General features: G+C 35.7%; 1 protein-coding gene across 2 annotated transcripts in view; it reads right to left on the bottom strand.

The window, feature by feature from the left end:
- The window catches only part of CCDC39 (coiled-coil domain 39 molecular ruler complex subunit), a 38981-nt gene extending 20795 nt beyond the window's left edge, over positions 1-18186 (bottom strand). Inside the window, exons 1-6 of one of the 2 annotated variants that reach the window (XM_073232013.1) lie at positions 17872-18186; positions 5772-5891; positions 3955-4101; positions 2665-2823; positions 1981-2073; positions 1755-1883 (exon numbers count right to left, since the gene is read on the bottom strand). In XM_073232013.1, coding sequence (XP_073088114.1) covers positions 1755-1883; positions 1981-2073; positions 2665-2823; positions 3955-4101; positions 5772-5891; positions 17872-17961 — 738 coding nt within the window. In that variant the 5' untranslated portion in view covers positions 17962-18186. The remainder of the gene's footprint in view (positions 1-1754; positions 1884-1980; positions 2074-2664; positions 2824-3954; positions 4102-5771; positions 5892-17871) is intronic. The other variant, XM_017672928.3, reaches the window with a different exon arrangement.
- Between the last annotated feature and the right edge of the window lie 1488 nt (positions 18187-19674).

Genomic DNA, 19674 nt, shown 5'->3' with positions numbered 1-19674 from the left:
CAAAAACATTTTAACTTTGTTTAATCTACTATTCCCATATGTTCTCTATAAAAGTTAACGTTCTATAATTGTAGCATACTATATATTACTGTGTTTTTTCAACCACAGGACAAATTGAAACTTTCTAAGTTTATATATGTCAAACAATCATTCCAGAATTTCCTGCCTTATATTGATTTTTCTACCATTTAATCAGATGCTTTAATACCTACTTCAAAGTTCACATTTTTTAACAGTGCTTTCTATTCACAGTTAAGTGATGCTAAGAAGTAATATCCCAAAACTTCTACACTGGAATAAAAGTATAACAGAAAAATATTTTTGCTTTTCTAAATAATGTAAAAGTTTCTCGTAAGAGGCTAATTCAGGATCATATGGTTAGACTTCTGCCAAGAAGACATAAGAAGGCAGGAACTGTTTTGGAGGAAGAAGAATAAAAGATTAAATCCTCTAGTGGTGTGAACTGGCTGTCACTGGTTCATCAGAACTGACTTACACATCTCTTCTCAACTATGAGTTCAGAGGAGTCATGCTGGTATCGAAGTGGTTTCACCACAAAAATGAGAAATGCTACAAATCAGGAGCCAGTTGTTAAACACTTAGAAGCATACCAAAGAGTGCTACTTCTTTGCACTCTTCTCTGTCTCTTTACAATACAGACAGCCAGGAGATGTCAACCCATAAGTAAGGAATAACTGTGAATATGATCAGGGAGCTACACATTTGTATTCTGCCACATCAGCAGGCTGAGTCAATTTACTGTGGGGTTGTATGAGAATGCACTTGTGGATCTGCAATCCTGGATCTGGCACATTTGATTTACACAGAAGAAGCAGTCAGGACTTGATGTTGGACAATAAGAAGTCAAGAAGGAGACCAACATCAGCATGAAGAATTAGGGGGAACTCATGGTTAAAGACTTGTTCCCCCTTTCCTTCCTAGGGAGGCATTACTCATTTTGTTAGTAAATGTTGGTTGCTTAAAGAATTTAAAAATAAAAGAATAATGTATAGAAATTACATATAACAAGTAAACCACATCCAGATACCAGAATTCCAAACTCCCAGTGACCTAAGCCACTTGCCAATTGCCTTTCTATGGAGTAGATCCAGAATAATAGTTAACACATCTTCTCATCTATCTTCTTTCTTCCTCAATTCTTTCTGAACTTTCCCTAATCTTCTCATTTTTGCTCACTACTATTTTACCCATTAATGATTTCCCAAAGAAGTTCCCCTAAATTATCTCTGAAAGTAGCGAAAGATAACCAGGTCTGTGTTCGATCAGTGTGGTATTCCCGCTTCTACACCATTATGGGTGCCTCAGCTTCAAGGGTGAAACTATTACAGTCCAGGATTCTTTACTCACTCTCCCTCCTTGTTTCTTGGCTGCCCATGAGGCTCATTTCCCTACAGCTGTGATTACTGCAAACAGCATACATATGAAATCCAAGGTACCTTGGACAACCATGTGTAAGTCAGGGAAATGGTTTTACTACAGTACGTTATCCATTGCCTTTCTTTTGTTCCATATTTCAGAGATGGCAGAATACAGTCTTAGGCATAAGCAAATAATCTTCATAAAATCACAGTTCTAAATGGACATGGAATCAGCTCTGAAAAATATTTACCAAAACTGTTGAATCCTGCTACAGAAGTGACTTTCAAATAACAATGTCATTTACACTTGAAATGAACGAATTAAATGCAAAAGAGACAGAGTTGTACATTGCAAGGACAAATGAACGACTTTACCAAGGCACAGTTATCGATATCTCGATCTCTCTTCTGCATCTGCTCTATTGTGTTCTCCCATTGTTTAATGAGTTCTTGTCTTTCGTTATGAATCTTACGAAAATCTTGTGCTGCTTTATCCAGTTCTAACTGTAAAATAGAGAGCAAATAACATTTCTGTGAGTTATAAGTGCGTCTGAAAACATCCCTTTGCCATCTAAGAAGTAAAAATCTTCACTGGACCAACCTGTGCACTTAGAGTCTCTGTGAGTTCGTTGTCGAGCACCTTTCTTCTCTGATTACATTCCAAAGTCAGTCTTTCCAACTGCAGGGTCAGTGCCTGTGATGTAAATACACGCAAAAATATTCACATCATTATTTTATTAATTGAAAATCTGTTAGCATATCTCTCATTAAGTATTATTATATTATAGATATGCAGTTATTTAATATCTAAAACTACAAAATAATCTATGTTTATGATCTTTTAACTCCAAAGGGCTTCAATGAAAACTCAGCTGTTTCTGAAAAGGCTTTTCATACTTTTTAAAGTTAGTAAAAAGATTAAACAATGATTTGTCATTTAAAATTATTTAAAATAATGTATTTTGTATTATATTATATGTATTATAGAATTATAGAAAATAGCTTGTTTCATAATACTAAAGTATTAACAGTGTTACTGAACCAAGTTGTAAAGAAAAATAGACCAAGAAGGATCTGTAAAACTTTCAGCAAAATTTTGTGGGTACTTCAAGTATAGTCATTTTTCTAGAGAAAAGATACTTGGCTTTGTTAGAATCCCAAAGGAGTCTCTGACCAAAGAAAGTTTAAGAGCTACTGCTTTAAAAATTTAAATCCAATTTAGGTTAAAAAGTTGACACACTACAGATTCACAGAAAACTTAACATTACAATTCATAATTTCTCACCCTAATTTTATTATCATCTTGTTGTGAATACTTCTGAAGAGTGAGGGCATCACTATCTTTATGAGCTGATTCTTCTAACCATGCCTCCAATGCTTGCTGGTCCCAGTTCATTTGACATTTCAAACCATCCAATTTTTGAGTCGTTTTAAATATGTTATTCTAATTTCCAAACAAAGGGGGCAAGGAGAGATTATGAAACATTATTTATCTAAAATAAATAAAATAAAACAAAACATAACATTACATACTACAGAACATGTTTAAAAGGAAAGAAGAAATTTGTCCCTGTCCTTGACCTCCAGATGTATATAACATACCATATTTAATTATACAACTATCATACTTTTATTTTAATTCCTTAGTTGTAAAATAGAGGTGAAATGATTATACAAAGTTGAGGACAGTGGTTGGACAGAAGATTACTTAAAAAGGCTTTAAAGTAGCTCCCCCAGTAATTGCATTCATCACTGCACCAAAGCCACCCCAAGCAGATATGCAATTTTAAATAAGTAAAAATAATATGCTTGATATGCTAACTAAGCCCAAGACAAGTCTCCTTCAGCCCCATTTCCAATCAGACTGCTGCCTCTAAGAGCTCTCTTATCTCGAGATTTTAGAAGCACTTCTAACTGAAATAAATATGTAGTTAAGGAAATAAAAATATTTTTATAAAAGTATTCACTTAACACCTAGATTCATAAAAGAAAACAGATCAATATGCAAACAAATGCCAATTAATAAAATGTGTGTATGTATACATACATACATATATATATATATTATATATGCATTTCCATATGGATATTCATATGTAAAGAGAAGTATCAAATTTGGAAGAGGTTCCCAAATCAGATAATTAAAAATCAAGGAAAAGAGAAAAACAGACTACAGTAGTTTAATATTAGAGTCACAAACTGATAAATTAATATGAAAGGCTAAAATTTTGATGAAAAATGAAATGCAAAATTAAAAGTGATTTTTTCAGAATGTTGCTTTTAAAAATATAGCGCTTATAAATAAATTATGCCTAGCATGGTGTGACAGGCAGCCAACAGGGTAGTTGACACATAGTAAGTTTCAATGAATATTTAGTATATGAATATTAGGAAAATAAACACACCATTCTATCATTGCTTCTTTCAAATCACAGCTCCATGTGCCTTTCATTGTCCAAAAAGCAATGAAAGTAAGTATCAGGAAACTAATGAATGCCTTCCCCCTACAGAAAAAAAAACTCAGTTTTCTTTAGTGAGGGAAGAAGGAACAATAGCACCAAATTTGAGCGCATACTTCCTTATCACTTTTCTTCTCCTGTATTGAAGCCATCTCATTTCCCAGTCTTTGGATTTCATCCCTGACTCGTCCTAGTTCTCTTTCAGCGATGATCTTGAAATGTTCTTCACTTTCAATCTCATGCTCCCTGGCTTTGCAAAGAGACTGCAGAATCATATATAAGGTAGAAAGACTTCTTAGATTTGAATACTGTAACATATAATAATCCACTGGACAAAAAAAAAAGGTCCCACATAATGTTTAGATTAAATACCATTAATTCTATTTCTGAAAACTATACCATGTTAGACTTTGTGATTCAGTATGATTGGTATTGCTTACTAGTTTTAAGAAAATCAGTTCATGGGATTTGCTATGGTCAAATCTTGGTCAGCAGTTTTCAGATACTATGTTGGTCTAGGGCAACTGCAGAAAACCAAAGTTTATACAGTGAAACATAAAAAAATGTAACTCAATATTTACTTAAAAATAATAAATGAAATTGATTAAAAAATACTTGGGAAATGCATTGTTTATAGGAATTGATTACATATTCTAATCAACAGAGATAATGTTTAAAATGACTATGCAGACACTAATGGTTGTAAATATTTCCTAAAATATATTAATATGCAATCGTGCCTTTGTGTTAAGTTTTACTTAATAAAATAGTATTTGTTGACTACTGATCTTGTAGTTCTTCAAAGTTATCACCATCGGTATTAGCTTTACATCATTAAAGCTTTTAGTTTGTAGGAAGTTTATTCTTTTTTCTCTATTTTCCTGTTAAATTGAGGGTTGACTCTAATGAATTATAACTACAGAGTAAGTATATTTCTCTCAAGTCTCTCTCAATCCCTAATTCAGCAGTTTAATAAATTGATGAAAATATTTTATTCCAAACAGCTTACTAATTATTCATAAAAGGATTAAAAAATTCCTGAGCATTGTTTTTAAGTTCATTAAATCTGCAACTTATTAAGACTTGCAAATCATAAAATAGTTATTTATCTATATTAATTATAAACTGGTATTAAAAACATGGCTTTGTTCATTTTTAAGAATTACATTCTTTGTCAAAGAAAGGTAGATGCATTTTCTAAGGACTAGTCTGAGATGGAAGCTCATAAACTTTCCAGTGCTGATTTGCTGAGCTGTCTAATTTCCTGGGCATCATCAGGGAATGCAGTTCTACACAGGAATAGATTGTCCATAACACAGATGCTTACTGAATTAATCACTCTAAGCTTTAATTTTTATTATGTGTATTAATATTCCTAAAATGCATTATATTTTTCTTGGTTATCCTAAATAGTCTCCTAAATATGATTTAACTTTTCTATTATCTCAGGATTGTCATTATAAATTCCACTTCTTAAACTATGATAAAATACCACGGTGCTCTAAAAGCTACTGAAGTTTGTAGACTGTTTGCCTCCATTCAAAATGGTCCCAATAGGTTGCGCTGAAAAATTAAAAAGTTGATGGAAACTCTATTGTTTTATAGTAGATCTGTTTCCGCTTAAACCCATAATTTCTCACTGCCATCACTGTACCTTTCTCATATAATCTGCTGCCTAATATTATATTAGACTGTTTGAATGATTTCTCCTTTCATATGAGATAATCCTTGAACTTGGTGTTAGTAGTGTGTTCCTCAAAGCCTTTTTTTTTTTTTTTTACCAATTTCCAGGTTCAAGGTTAGTTTCACAACAGTGTAGTTGTGCTAAATTTTCCTATTATATCTCTAAAATAAAATTACAATTGCAAATGCAATATGAAATGTTCCATGACTACACATGATGTAATCCACATGAATTTCACCATTATTGTACCTGTGTAAATGAGAACTCTTGGTTAACATTTTTGAAGTGAGAAGCCATAGCACTAATTCGATCTTCATAGTCACGTAGCTGATCTTGCAAGCTTGACCGTTCATCCTGCAGCTTTGACAACTGTAAATAATAACTGCCATGATTAACCAAAGTCCTACTAAGTTTTTACCATATTAAAGGACCTAAAATCAAATAGAAATTAAATCATCTAACTTTGCTTCTTTAAATATTCATTTGAACTTAAAATCTACTGATCTTTTAAATATTATAAAATAATGTTGCAATTTAGAGATTACTGAGGGAAAATTAGCACCACAATAAAAGAGAATAGAAATCTCTCAGATTTGTAGCATTAGCAGAGCCTACTATGAAAATGCATTTTTCATACAGCAGTACTTAAAGGGAAAAAATTATATTCTATTCCATAACTAAACCACTAGAACTCTAAAATAAATAAGAGCATAGTAACAAGATGTAACAAGAACACAGAGCATGAACCACGAATTTTAAAAGTAGCTGGACACAAGGCATAGTAGTAGTTACTCCCTAAACTCTTTTTCAAAACCAATAAATTTTGGTTAATCTTAACAGAACAACTAATCCTCATGAGCTTAGAATGTGTTTCAGAAAGTATTTTGTGTGCCTCTGAATTAGAACCCTAAGCAGATACAAAACAATGTAAATGCAAAACAAACTAACCAACAAAACTTCAGGAAATTACACGATAAGTCTCAGGACTATAAGACTATGTCACCCCTCAAAGCACTATAAAAGCTCAAATAAAAAAAAAAAAAAATATATATATATATATATATATATATATATATATATATATATGCTTCCTTTATAATCTTGAGCTGTGGTTCCCAAAGTTGAGGCTACAACCTGGGAGGTGCTCAACATAATCCACTTAAGTGCAGAAGAATATGTCTGAATTTTTAACTAAGGAAGAAAGAAAATACTAATTTACTCATTTGTTGAATCTTGTGTTGTATTAAACTTGCTAAGTAATATTAAATACATATTTTTTGCTCTTTTTATTTTTTACTTTTTTAAAGGGTAGATGACTCTTTTTTTCAATGTTTTCATGTAGATTTTTTTTGGTGTCATTAATACACAATTACATGAGCAACATTGTGGTTACTAGATTTCCCCATTATCAAGTCCCCACCACCTACCCCATTACAGTCACTGTCCATCAGCTTAGTAAGATGCTATAGAGTCACTACTTGTCTTCTCTGTGCTATACTGCTTTCCCCGTGCCCCTCACCCCCTGCTACATTATGTGTGCTAATCGTAATGCCCCATTTTTCCCCCTTATCCCTCCCTTCTCACCCATCCTCCCCAGTCCCTTTCCCTTTGGTAACTGTTAGTCCATTCTTGGGTTCTGTGAGTCTGCTGCTGTTTTGTTCCTTCAGTTTTTGCTTTGTTCTTATGCTCCATAGATGAGTGAAATCACTTTGCTTTTTATTTAATTTCAGTTTTTATTATAATACCCTTTTTGTTTACTTTTCTGTTCTTTTTTAAAATTTAAATGGAGTTGTTAAAATTTTTCCTTTTTGTCTCACTGATGGTTATTGACTGCATGTTTGTGTAGAGCCCTCATGATGGGATTAGTGTCCTTGTAAGAAGAGTTAGAAAACACAAGAGCTCACTCTTTCTCTGCCATGTGAGCACACAGCAAGAAGACAGCCATCCGCAGACTAGGAAGGGGGCTCTCACCAGAACCCAACTGGCACCCTGATACTGACTTCTAGCCTTCAGAACTTTGAGAGATGTCTGTTTCTTAAGTCATTCAGTCTATGGTATTTTGTTATAGCAACCCAAGCCAATTAAGACAGTGATTTTAAAATGAAGGCATTTAAAGTTTGTAAGTTTTCTTCATGTAAGATATCTGCTGTTTCCCATGGATATGGGTAAGAAACAGTCTCCTTTTTTGTTGTCTTAAAGGTGACTTTTCCCTTTCAATTTCTCTTTGGTATAAGAGTTGTCCAAGAGTATATTTTTGAGTAACTTGCCTAAGCATTTATGATGGTTGCCTTAGTTACCCAAGCTGCCATAACAAAATATCATAGACTGAGTGGCTTAAACAATAAATTTATTTCTTATAGTCCTGGAGTCTGGGAAGTCTATGTTTGAGGTGCCAGACAATTCAATTCCAGTAAAATCTCTCTTCCTGACTTGCAGAGGGCTGCTTTCTCACTGCATCCTCACATGGCACAAAGAGGGCAAGCTCGGTCTCTCTTCCCTTCTCCTAAAGCCACTAATCCCATCACGGCCCCCACCCTCATAATCTCATCTAAACCTAATGACCTTCTGAAAGCCCTACCTCCATGTCCTATCACACTGGGGGGTAAGGCTTCAACATGTGAATTGGAAGGGATAGGGACAGAAATACTCAGTCCATAAAAGTAGAGAATAATTTTTAAATAATTTATTATAAATCCAATTGTCTTTTGATCGGAAAATGTGACCTATAAAATTTCTATCACTCATTTTTTAAATTTTTGGTAAAATATACCTGACAAAATTTGACATTCAAACTGTCTTTCAGTGTACATTACAGGGGCATTCAATACAATGGTTGTGCAACCTTTACCACCTAAATTCCAAGTCCCTGTTCCCCTTTCCTCAAGCCCCCAGACATCACCATTCTACTTTGTGTCTATGAATTTGATTACTCTAGGCATCTTATATAAGTGGAATCAGTACAGTATTTGCACTTTTGTGTCCAGAGTATTCAACTTGGCATGTCTTTAAGATCTATCATTCACTTTTAATGCATTAACATTTTCATTTTGGTCTAGTACATGATCCACTTTTACAAATGTTTCTTAAAATTTTTTTAAATGTATACTCTCTATTTAAGGTATATATACTCTCTATGTTTTTATTTTTAATTGTATTTTTCATAGCATTTATATCCTTACTTTTGTCTATTAGAATTATCTAATTCTGAGGAGGTTAATATTGAAATATTCCACTAAAACTGTATTTTTGTTAAACTCTTCTTGTATTTATAATACTTTCATTTTTACATACTTAGTTGTTGTTATTTGGTACATACAGCTTTATGACTTTTATTTTCTTCATTAATTATTTTTATTATTGCATAATGAACCCAGAGAAAAAGCATCTATTTTTTAAATGAAAACATGATGATTAACTCTCCACAAGTTGGTAATTCTTTCTCCACTGAGTTCCCAAACATTTTATTACTTCTTAAATAACAAAGGATGTTCAATTCAAGGACCACAAAATATTTATTGAAAACTTACATCATGTGAGAGATATCAAAATAAACAAACCAATAGAAAGATCCCAAAGGAAACGGATAATTCATGATATGAAAGATAAGAACTAAACACACACCCACACACACTCAGAGGGATTGTAAATGATACTATACTCTTCAAACACGACCATGTACCAAAAAAAGCAAGAAGAAAATAACCCCAAAGTTGAAAATATGATTGATGTAGTTGCCAAAACAAAAAAATTGCAGTGCAAAAATGAAATGAAACCCTAAAAGCTTCCAGAGATTAAAAAAGTAATCTACAGCAATTGGATTAAAAAGACAGTGGCATGAGAGGTGAGACAGAGGCTTCCTCCTAAAATCTCATATAATATGAAAATATAATTAATATGACTAATCCTGAAAGAGCAACAGGAAAAAGGGCTGCACCAAACTGCATACACCTGGAGAAAAGAATAAACCTCATGGAACAGGGTAACGTACCAAAGCCATGGCCCAGCAGGACCCAAGCCCTTCCCCCACCCCAGCTCACTGGTGGGAGGAAGAGAAATGGAGCAGGGAGGGAGTGGAAGCCTGGGACTGCTGAATACCTAACTCCAGAGATCTGCTCTGGGAGCACAAACCTACATTACATGGTGCTTTCATGATACTATCATGATTAGGGTGATGGTAAGCTAAAACAGGCAGAATACCTGGAGAGACTGAGATTCCAGCTTCTTGTGGAAAGCAGGGATCCATAACCAGCTTCTCTGGGACAAAAGAAAGGTGGGCAGTCTGAGAGACTTCCTAACAGCAAGAGGGCTGCTAAAGGGGCAAGGATTGCACAGAACTTACTGCTCAGGAGAAAGGACAGGTGGACAAAATCGTCCAGGTGCACTCTGCCCAGCAGGTTGGGAGTTTTCTCAGTCTTCAGGTGCTCCAGCTGCCTGGCTGGCTACACAGCTCCAAGGACCCCCTCCATGATAAACAGCCTACTGCACCTTTCTCCCAGCCAGCCCCACCTGGCTTGCAAACCAGCAAATCCTACCCTGGCATTAGGCCAGCCAGAGGGAAGCCCTGTCTACACCAACTACAAATACAAAGCATAGAGGCTTATACCTGTGTGCTCGGCCCAATGGTTCTGGCAGTGGAGGCAGGCATAGCATCTGGGAAACAGTAACCAGCTCTTTCCTCCCCCAAGGTACCAATACCACTCTCCCGAGATGCCTGACATTGCTTCAGGGGCTGAGCAGCTCCAGAGAGTAGAGTTTCTGGACACTAGAGGGCACCATATACAAATGTGAAATGCCAAAGAAACCTGGTTCAAAGTAAAATTATGAATATAACACCTGAGAAAGATTCAAATGAAATTGACCTCATGAATCTTCCTGAAAGAGATTTCAAAATAAAAATCATGAACATGCTCAAGGAGGTACAGAAAAATATTCAAGAACTCAGGAATAAATTCCAATCAGAGATGAAATCACTGAAGAGCACAATGGAGGGTATTAAAAGCAGATTAGATATGGTGGAGGAGATGATAAATGAAACAGAAATTAGAGAAGAGGAATACAAAGAAGCTGAGGCACAGAGAGAAAAAAGGATCTCTAAGAATGAAAGAATATTGAGAGAACTGTGTGACCAATCCAAACAGAACAATATTTGCATTATAGGTGTACCAGAAAAAGAAGAGAGAAAAAGGGTTTGCTAATTGCTGAAAACTTTGCCAATCTGGGGAAGGAGATAATTTCTCAGGCCATGGAGGTGCACAGATCACCCAACACAGAGACCCAAGGAAGCAACACCATGACATATAATAATTAAAATGGCAAAGATCAAGGATAAGAACAGCCAGAGAGAGAAATAAGATCACATACAAAGGAAAGCCCATCAGGTTATCATCAGACTTCTGAGCAGAAACCTTACAGGCCAGAAAGGAGTGGCATGATGTATTTAATGCAATGAAGCAGAAGGGCCTCGAACCAAGATTACTTTATCCATAAAGATTACCATTTAAATTTGAAGGAGGGATTAAACAATTTTCACATAAGCAAAAGCTGAGAGAATTTACCTCCTACAAACCATCTCTACAGTGTATTTTGGAGGCACTGCTATAGATGGAAGTGGTCCTAAAATTTAATAGCTCTCACCAGAAGTAATAAAACCACAGTAAAGAAAGTATAACTGTTAATTACTAAGCAAATGCAAAATTAAATAAACTATCCCCAAAGTCAATCAAGGGATAGACAAAGAGTACAGAATATGATACCTAACATACAAAGAATGGAGGAGGAAGAAAAAGGAGGAGAAAAAAAGAACCTTTAGATTGTGTTTAGAAATAGCATATTAAGTGAGTTAAATTAGACTCTTAGATAGTAAGGAAGTTAACTTTGAACCTTTGGTAACCATGAATCTAAGGCATGCAATGGCAGTAAGTACATACCTACCAATAATCACCCTAAATGTAAATGGACAGAATGCACCAATCAAAAAACACAGAGGCACTGAATGGATAAAAAAACAAGACCCATCTATATGCTGCCTACAAGACACTCACTTCAAACCCAAAGACATACACAGACTAAAAGTGAAGGGAAGGAAAAAGATATCTCATGCAACTATTAGGGAGAAAAAAGCATTGAGTTGCAGTACTTGTATCAGACAAAATATACTTCAAAACAAAGAAAGTCACAAGGGACAAAGGAGGACATTACATAATGATTAATGGGTCAATCCAACAAGAAGATATAACCATTATAAATATCTATGCACCCAACACAGGAGCACCTACATATGTGAAACAAATACTAACAGAATTAAAAGGGGAAATAGAATGCAATGCATTCATTCTAGGAGACTTCAACATTCCACTCACTCTGAAGGACAGATTAATCAGACAGAAAATAAGGAGACAGAGGCACTGAACAACACAATAGAACAGATGGATCTAACAGACATCTATAGAACTCTACACCCAAAAGCAGCAGAATACACATTCTTCTCAAGTGCACATGGAACATTTTCAAGAATAGATCATATGCTAGGCCATAAAAAGAGCCTCAATAAATTCAAAAAGATTGAAATTGTACCAACCAGGTTCTCAGACCACAAAGGTATGAAATTAGAAATAAATTATGCAAAGAAAATGAAAAATCCCCAAAACACATGGAGGCTTCACAACATGCACCTAAACAAACAATGGATCAATGATCAAATAAAAACAGAGATCAAGCAATATATGGAGACAAATGAAAACAATAATTCAACACCGCAAAATCTGTGAGACACAGCCAAGGCCGTGCTAAGAGGAAAGTATATTTCAATACAGGCCTACCTCAGGAAGAAGAACAATCCCATATGAACACTTTAAACTCACAATTAATGAAACTAGAAAAAGAAGAACAAATGAGGATCAAAGTCAGTAGAAGGAGGGACATAATAAAGATTAGAGCAGAAATAAATAAAATCAAGAAGAATAAAACAATAGAAACAATCAATGAAAGCAAGAGGTGATTCTTCAAGAAATAAACAAAACAGATAAAACCCTAACCAGGCTTATCAAGAAAAAAGAGAGTCTACACACTTAAACAGAATCAGAAATGACAAAGGAAAAATCATTACAGACTCCACAGAAATACAAAGAATTATGAGAGAATACTATGAAAAATAATATGCCAACAAACTGGATAACCTAGAAGAAATGGACAACTTTCTAGAAAAATACAACCTTCCAAGACTGACCCAGGAAGAAACAGATAATCTGAACAGACCAATTACCAGCAATGAAATTGAATTGGTAATCAAGAAACTACCTAAGAATAAAACCTCTGGACCAGATGGCTTCACCACTAAATTTTATCAAACATTTAGTGAAGATCTAATACCCATCCTCCTTAAAGTTTTCCAGAGTGGAAGAAGAACGAACACTTCCGTACTCATTCTATGAGGCCAGCATCGCTCTAATACCAAAACCAGGCAAAGAAACCACAAAAAAAGAAAATTATAGACCAATATCCCTGATGAACATAAATGCAAAAATACTCAACAAAATATTAGCAAACCAAATTCAAAAATACATCAAAAAGATCATCCATCATGATCAAGTAGGATTTATTCCAGGGATGCAAGGATGATACAACATTTGAAAATCCATTAACATCATTCACTACATCAACAAAAAGAAGGAACAAAAACCATATAGATGCTGAAAAAGCATTTGAAAAAATTCAACATCCATTCATGATAAAAACTCTCAACAGAATGGGTATAGAAGGCAAGTATCTCAACATAATTAAGGCCCTACCCCTATATGGCAAATGCACAGCCAACATTATACCTAACAGCAAGAAGCTGAAAACTTTTCCTTTAAGACCAGGAACAAGACAAGGATGCCCACCTCCCCACTTCTATTCAACATAGTACTGGAGGTCCTAGCCATGGCAATCAGACAACACAAAGAAATAAAAGGCATCCATATGGGCAAGGAAAAAGTTAAACTGTCTCTGTTTGCAGTTGACATGATATTGTACATAAAAAACCCTAGAGAATCCACTCCAAAACTGCTAGATTTAATATCTGAATTCAGCAAAGTTGCAGGACACAAAATTAATACACAGAAATCTGTGGCTTTCCTATACACTAACAATGAACTAATAGAAAGAGAAATCAGGAAAACAATTTCATTCACAGTTGCATCAAAAAAAAAAAATACCTAGGAATAAACCTAACCAAGGAAGTGAAAGACCTATACTCTGAAGACTACAAAACACTCATGAGAGAAATTAAAGAAGAAACCAATAAATGGAAACACATCCTGTGCTCATAGATAGAATTAATATTGTCAAAATGGCCATCCTGCCTAAAGTAATCTACACATTCAGTGCAATTCCTATCCAAATACTAACAGCATTCTTCAATGAACTAGATCAAATAGTTCTAAAATTCATATGGACCCCCAAGAGACCCCGAATAGCCAAAGGAATTCTGAGAAGAAAGAATAAAGCAGTGGGGATTATGCTCCCCAACTTCAAGCTCTACTACAAAGCCACAGTAATCAAGACAATTTGGTACTGGCACAAGAACAGAGCCATAGACCAATGGAACAGACTAGAGAGCCCTGATATAAAATCTAACCATATATGGTCAATTAATATACAATAAAGAAGCCATGGACATACAATGGGGAAATGACAGCTTCTTCAACAACTGGCGTTGGCAAAGCTGAACAGCTACATGCAAGAGAATGAAACTGAATTATTGTTTAACTGAATAAACAAGAGTAAACTCAAAATGGATCAAAGACCTGAATGTAAGTCATGAAACCATAAAACTCTTAGAAAAAATAACATAGACCAAAATCTCTTGAATATAAGTATGAGCAACTTCTTCCTGAGTGCATCTCCTCAAGCAAGGGAAACAAAAGCAAAAATGAACACATGGGACTACATCAAACTAAAAAGTTTCTGTATGGCAAAGGACACCATCAACAGAACAAAAAGGCATCCTACAGTATGGGGGAATATATTTGTAAATGACATATCTGACAAGAGGTTAACATCCAAAATATATAAAGGACCCACACACTTCAACACCCAAAAAGCAATAACACAATTAAAAAATGGGCAGAGGATATGAAGAGACAATTCTCCAAAGAAGAAATTCAGATGGCCAACAGACACATGAAAAGATGCTCCACATCACTAATCATCAGGGAAATGCAAATTAAAACCACAATGAGATATCACCTCACACCAGTAAGGATGGCCAGCATCAAAAAAACTAAGAACAACAAATGCTGGCAAGGAATTTACCCAAAGAATACAACTTCTCAGACTCAAAAAGACATATGCCCCCCTATATTTATTGCAGCACTATTTACAATAGCCAAGATATGGAAGCAACCTAAGTGTTCATCAGTAGATGAATGGATAAAGAAGATATGGTACATATACAGAATGGAATACTATTCAGCCATAAGAAAGAAAGAAATCCTACCATTTGCAACAACATGGATGGATGTGGAGGATATTATGCTCAGCGAAATAAGCCAGATGGTGAAAGAAAAATTGCCAAATGATTTCCCTCATTTGTGGAGTATAACAACAAAGCAAAACTGAAGGAATAAAATGGCAGCAGACTCGGAGAGTCCAAGAATGAACTAGTGGTTACCAAAGGGGAGGAGTGTAGGAGGGCGGGTTGGGAGGGAGGGAGATGGGGATTGAGGGGTATTATGTTTAGTACACATGGTGTGGGGGGTCACGGGGAAAACAGTGTAGCACAGAGAAGGCTAACAGTGAATGTGTGGCATCTTACTACACCGATGGACAGTGACTGCATTGGGATATGGGTGGGGACTTGATAATATGGGTAAATGTAGTAACCACATTGTTTTTTCATGTGAAACCCTCATATAAGTGTATATCAATAATACCTTAATAAAAAATTAGATAAAGAAAAAGTAAAAAGTAACCGACAAATACATGGAAATCATTCTAATATCAGATTACTCAGCAACAACAACTGCTGGAAAATAATAGGGTGATATGTGCCATTCCATGAAACCATCATTTTTAACTGAGAATCTTCTACTCAGCCAAATTACCATCAAATGTGAGGATAAATAAAAGCATTCTCAGATACATAGTGTTTACCTCCTATACACCTTCTTACAGAGACACAGAAAGTATTTCATCAAAATAAGGGAATGATCCAAGAAAGAAAAAGATGTGTAATCTAGGGAACAAAGAGAGCATTAACCCAGTAAAGAAATAAAGGAAATTTTCAAGTTAATAGTTGGGGAAAGGCCTGTGGGAAAATAGTCAAAATTGGAAAATACGGGCTTCCAGAAGGAAGGAGTTGGGTGGGGAGAAAGTATCTTGAAGGTTTGATACTATGATTTAAGGAATACAAACTTAAAGCAGGAAACAGACTGGCAACCTAAGAAATGAAAGGCACAGTACTATGGACCCTTCTTGAAACAACTATTTGACAACAGAACCCAACCAGTCAAAAAATGAATCAAAATAAAAAATTCAAGAAAAGATAAATTGAATAAAATGGCTGCATTAAGGACCATTAAACCATTTTATATATAAAATTAAGATTAAATATTTACAATAAATTAAGGGCATTGAACCGAATGGAAATAAAATATACTTTGATAATACAAAAATAACAAAACCACTATTTTTAATGAGGTAAAAGAAGGTGGAAAGAAGAGAACTAATTTCATTTTAAAACAAAAGTGGCATGTCAATCCATACTGTCTACAATTGAAACAAAGAATTTTTTAAAAACAAAAACTTAACCATTTCATTTTTTCTTATGTAATTTTCCTTAGTGTTAAAGGAATTTTTAGCAATCACTATCTTTTGTAATCAAATAATATCTGACATTCAACAATTCCTTTCTTTTTCTTCTCCGAAATACAGGTAAAATAAATTTAAAATTTATGTTAAAAGCAGCACATATAGTAGGATTCCAGTTTTATAATACTCCTGTTTGTCTTTTCTATATGTATATCCATCCAGAGACCATGATATCTGGAATATTTACCATCATGACAGCCACTTCTATGGTCAACAGTGGATACTTTTGGGAGAGAATATCTTATATACTTAATTTAATAAACTTCTGTTTTAGTATCTTAAACTTACGAGTTACTTTTAAAATCAGAGTTTATCTAGGTGAAATAATTATGGCCCTCATTCTTCTTCTTTTCATTGCTCCGTAATATTTTTTAATAGCTAATATAAATAACATGTATATATAACCCTGTGAGACAAATATTATGACAATAATATCAAATACTAACATTTGAGTGGAACTATAACCTCACTAATGTCCTTAGAACTGTGTAAGAACTCTGTGAGATAATTAGTTCACTTGTCACCAGTTTTCAGAACAGGCTCAGTGCTGATAAGCAGGATCTGAACCCGGGGCTAGATACCTTTTAATATATTATTCCTCTGCAGTCAGTGCTAGATTTTTTTATATTTCCTGATGTTGCCCTTCATTAAAAACAAACAAACAAGCATACAAAAAAAAAAAAAAACTGCTGCCATCTAGATTAGACATGAGTAAACAGGTCAGAAATATTCTGAAAAAATACTTTCGAACAGCAGAGTGAAGTTTCATTTTTATTTTTCAGAGGAGAAACAACCTTCTCTTCCACTGTATAGTGTAAATATTATCTATTCTTGGACCCTCTTTCACACAACAGATTGCCATGTGATGGAACTTTGCTAAAGTTTTTGAAGTTTCCTTGAGCTGGTTGCAACTTAATTTTTAACAACCACTATGCATTGGTTGCAAGGTGGTGTAAAATATTACTTACAGTGTAAAATGTATCATTCTGTGACAACTTAATCCTTACTGACAACTTAATCCTCACTTTGAAAAGCTGTAAACTGCACATTTTATATTCTTTCTAGAACATTCCTCTTGGTCACATTTCTTCGAGTCACTTTCAATTTTAACTTCATGAGCGAAATCTCAAAAAGAAACGTCAGCCAGGACGTGTTTTGTTCGTGAACATCCGCAAATAACCTTTGCTAGGCAAACCTCAGAAGTCCCTTTGGAAACTGTGTTTCTGAGGAAGGAAAAAGTGGGCGGGGGAACAAGCCCTTCCTCTCCTGCCGTAGAGTTTTCAAATGAGGAGAAGGGAGTAAAGATTCCGGCTGTAGAGTCCTGAATATCAATTACCGGACAAGTACCGAGAAGGACTGGAGGAAGGAGAAGGTGCCGGGCAGCTTTAGACAGAGTAGAGATGGAATCAGGGGAGGAAATAAGAGAGAGAAAAGGTTGCGGTATTCCTGCCAAACAGAAAACGCCCCCCACAGATCCCACCTTCCCCGCCTTCTTCACCTGATCTTCCAGTATCTTGTTCTCCTCGTTAGCCACCGGGATGGCAAACCCATCCTCCCAATGTAGCTCCGCCAGGAATTCGCTAGTCATGATGGCCAACGGTTAGGGAACCTCAGACAGGGTTCAGGGAAAAGATTCGCCTTCTCGGTTTCACGTTTGGCCCGTGAGCAGCATCGGAGGCCACCCGAGTAGTCGCTAAACCTCCCAGGTATGTGCCACCAGAGCCATAGCAACCGTTTCGCGCCCTTAGTTACCAAACAGGAAGCGCTCTAACCCGGAGGCAAAACTTCCGGTTGTGAATTTCCTTTCCTGCGGGGAATTCGCTGGGGTTGCCAGGCGCAGGCGTAATTTCTTTCGGAGTGCGGCTCGGGGTCGTCCCCGGGCGCTCCCCGAGGGTGCGAAGTCTGTGGCGCCTGCAGTGTACCGGGATCACAGGCTCCCGGAATGGCACTGCCCTGCGCAAAGGCCCTGTCGCCTGCGGAAGAGGAGAGTTAACGAAGGGTATAGAGGGATTCCTTTTCAAGCTCTGTTTGTTGAGCTTCATCCTTAGATAAAATCTCGCAGGCTGAAAGAAACTTGTTTTGAAGCAGAACTCATTCCCTGGAATCTGTTGGATGTTTCGATCTTCGCCTGTTTTAATTTTCTGGTCGTCCTGACTGTGCTCATCTGCCCCGCTGCAGCGTCCTACCTGGCCGCACGCGAGGATCGCGCAGAGACAGACAGCGGGCTTGTATCGCAGAGTTTGGTGGTCGGTCCCGAGCCACTCCTACACCTTTATTTTTCTTTACATTTTCATTTGTTAACATTTACTAACCTTTCATTTCACATAAAAATCTGTATTTCTACCTAATCTGGAAAAAGGCTGGGAAACCCTGAGCCCACTTTATCAAAAAGCATCATTTGGCTCAAGAGGCGCCCCTTTTAGGCTGGCAAGCGCTTACGGGTTCATTAATTTGATTTACCTGCTTGGCATTGGCGTCCATTTGAGTTTATGGCCTCAGAACAGTAGACGACAAAACAATCAACCAATCTAATCCTTTCATTTTCTAAGTAAACAAACTGAGGCTAAACTAGGCTACAGGTCTCCCTGTTTCAAACCATGCTCTCTGAAATTAGGGGTGTTCTTGGCTGGAATACCCAATACCGCTGCATCGTGAGCATCAATAACTTTTTTGCTAATTCAATAAACAACTACATGTACATTTTTCCCTTTTGAATTTTATCTTATTTGTACTTTATCTTTTTATTATAAGAAGTTTGTAAATAAGAATAGAGAGCAGGGTATAATGAAACCCCATACTCATCACCTTGATTTAGCTTTCATACTATGCCATTTAGCTCCATCTATATGTTTTGCTGAAGGGCACTGAAGTAAATCACAGACATCATTTCACCATAATTTATTGGGCATGCATAATTAATATTTGAAGTTTAATGTTTTTTAACATAAACACAGTATCACATCTAAATTAAAAATAACAAAATTCTTCAATATCATCTAATAACCATTTCATATTCTTGCTTCCTCAAATGTCCTGAAATTTTCTTTCTTTTTTTTTTTACCATTGGTTTGTTACTATACTTTTGAAATCCTCTTGTAGTAGCTTTGTCTCTTTGTGCTAACATGGTTTATATTTAATCTTAGGGACTTAGACATACTGTCTTCAAAAGACTAGAATTAGTAAGGCATTTTATTCCCCACTTCTCCAATGCCTAAATCTCCATGGTGGTGGGGAGAAAGACTTCGGTTAAGAGGATATTTTGATCTGTATGGAATAATGAAATTTTAGAGACTAAATAACC

Source organism: Manis javanica, chromosome 3 (assembly GCF_040802235.1).
Source record: "Manis javanica isolate MJ-LG chromosome 3, MJ_LKY, whole genome shotgun sequence".
Taxonomy (NCBI): domain Eukaryota; kingdom Metazoa; phylum Chordata; class Mammalia; order Pholidota; family Manidae; genus Manis; species Manis javanica.
Note: the sequence above shows the minus strand (reverse complement) of the source record. Positions and strands in the feature narration are given on the sequence as shown.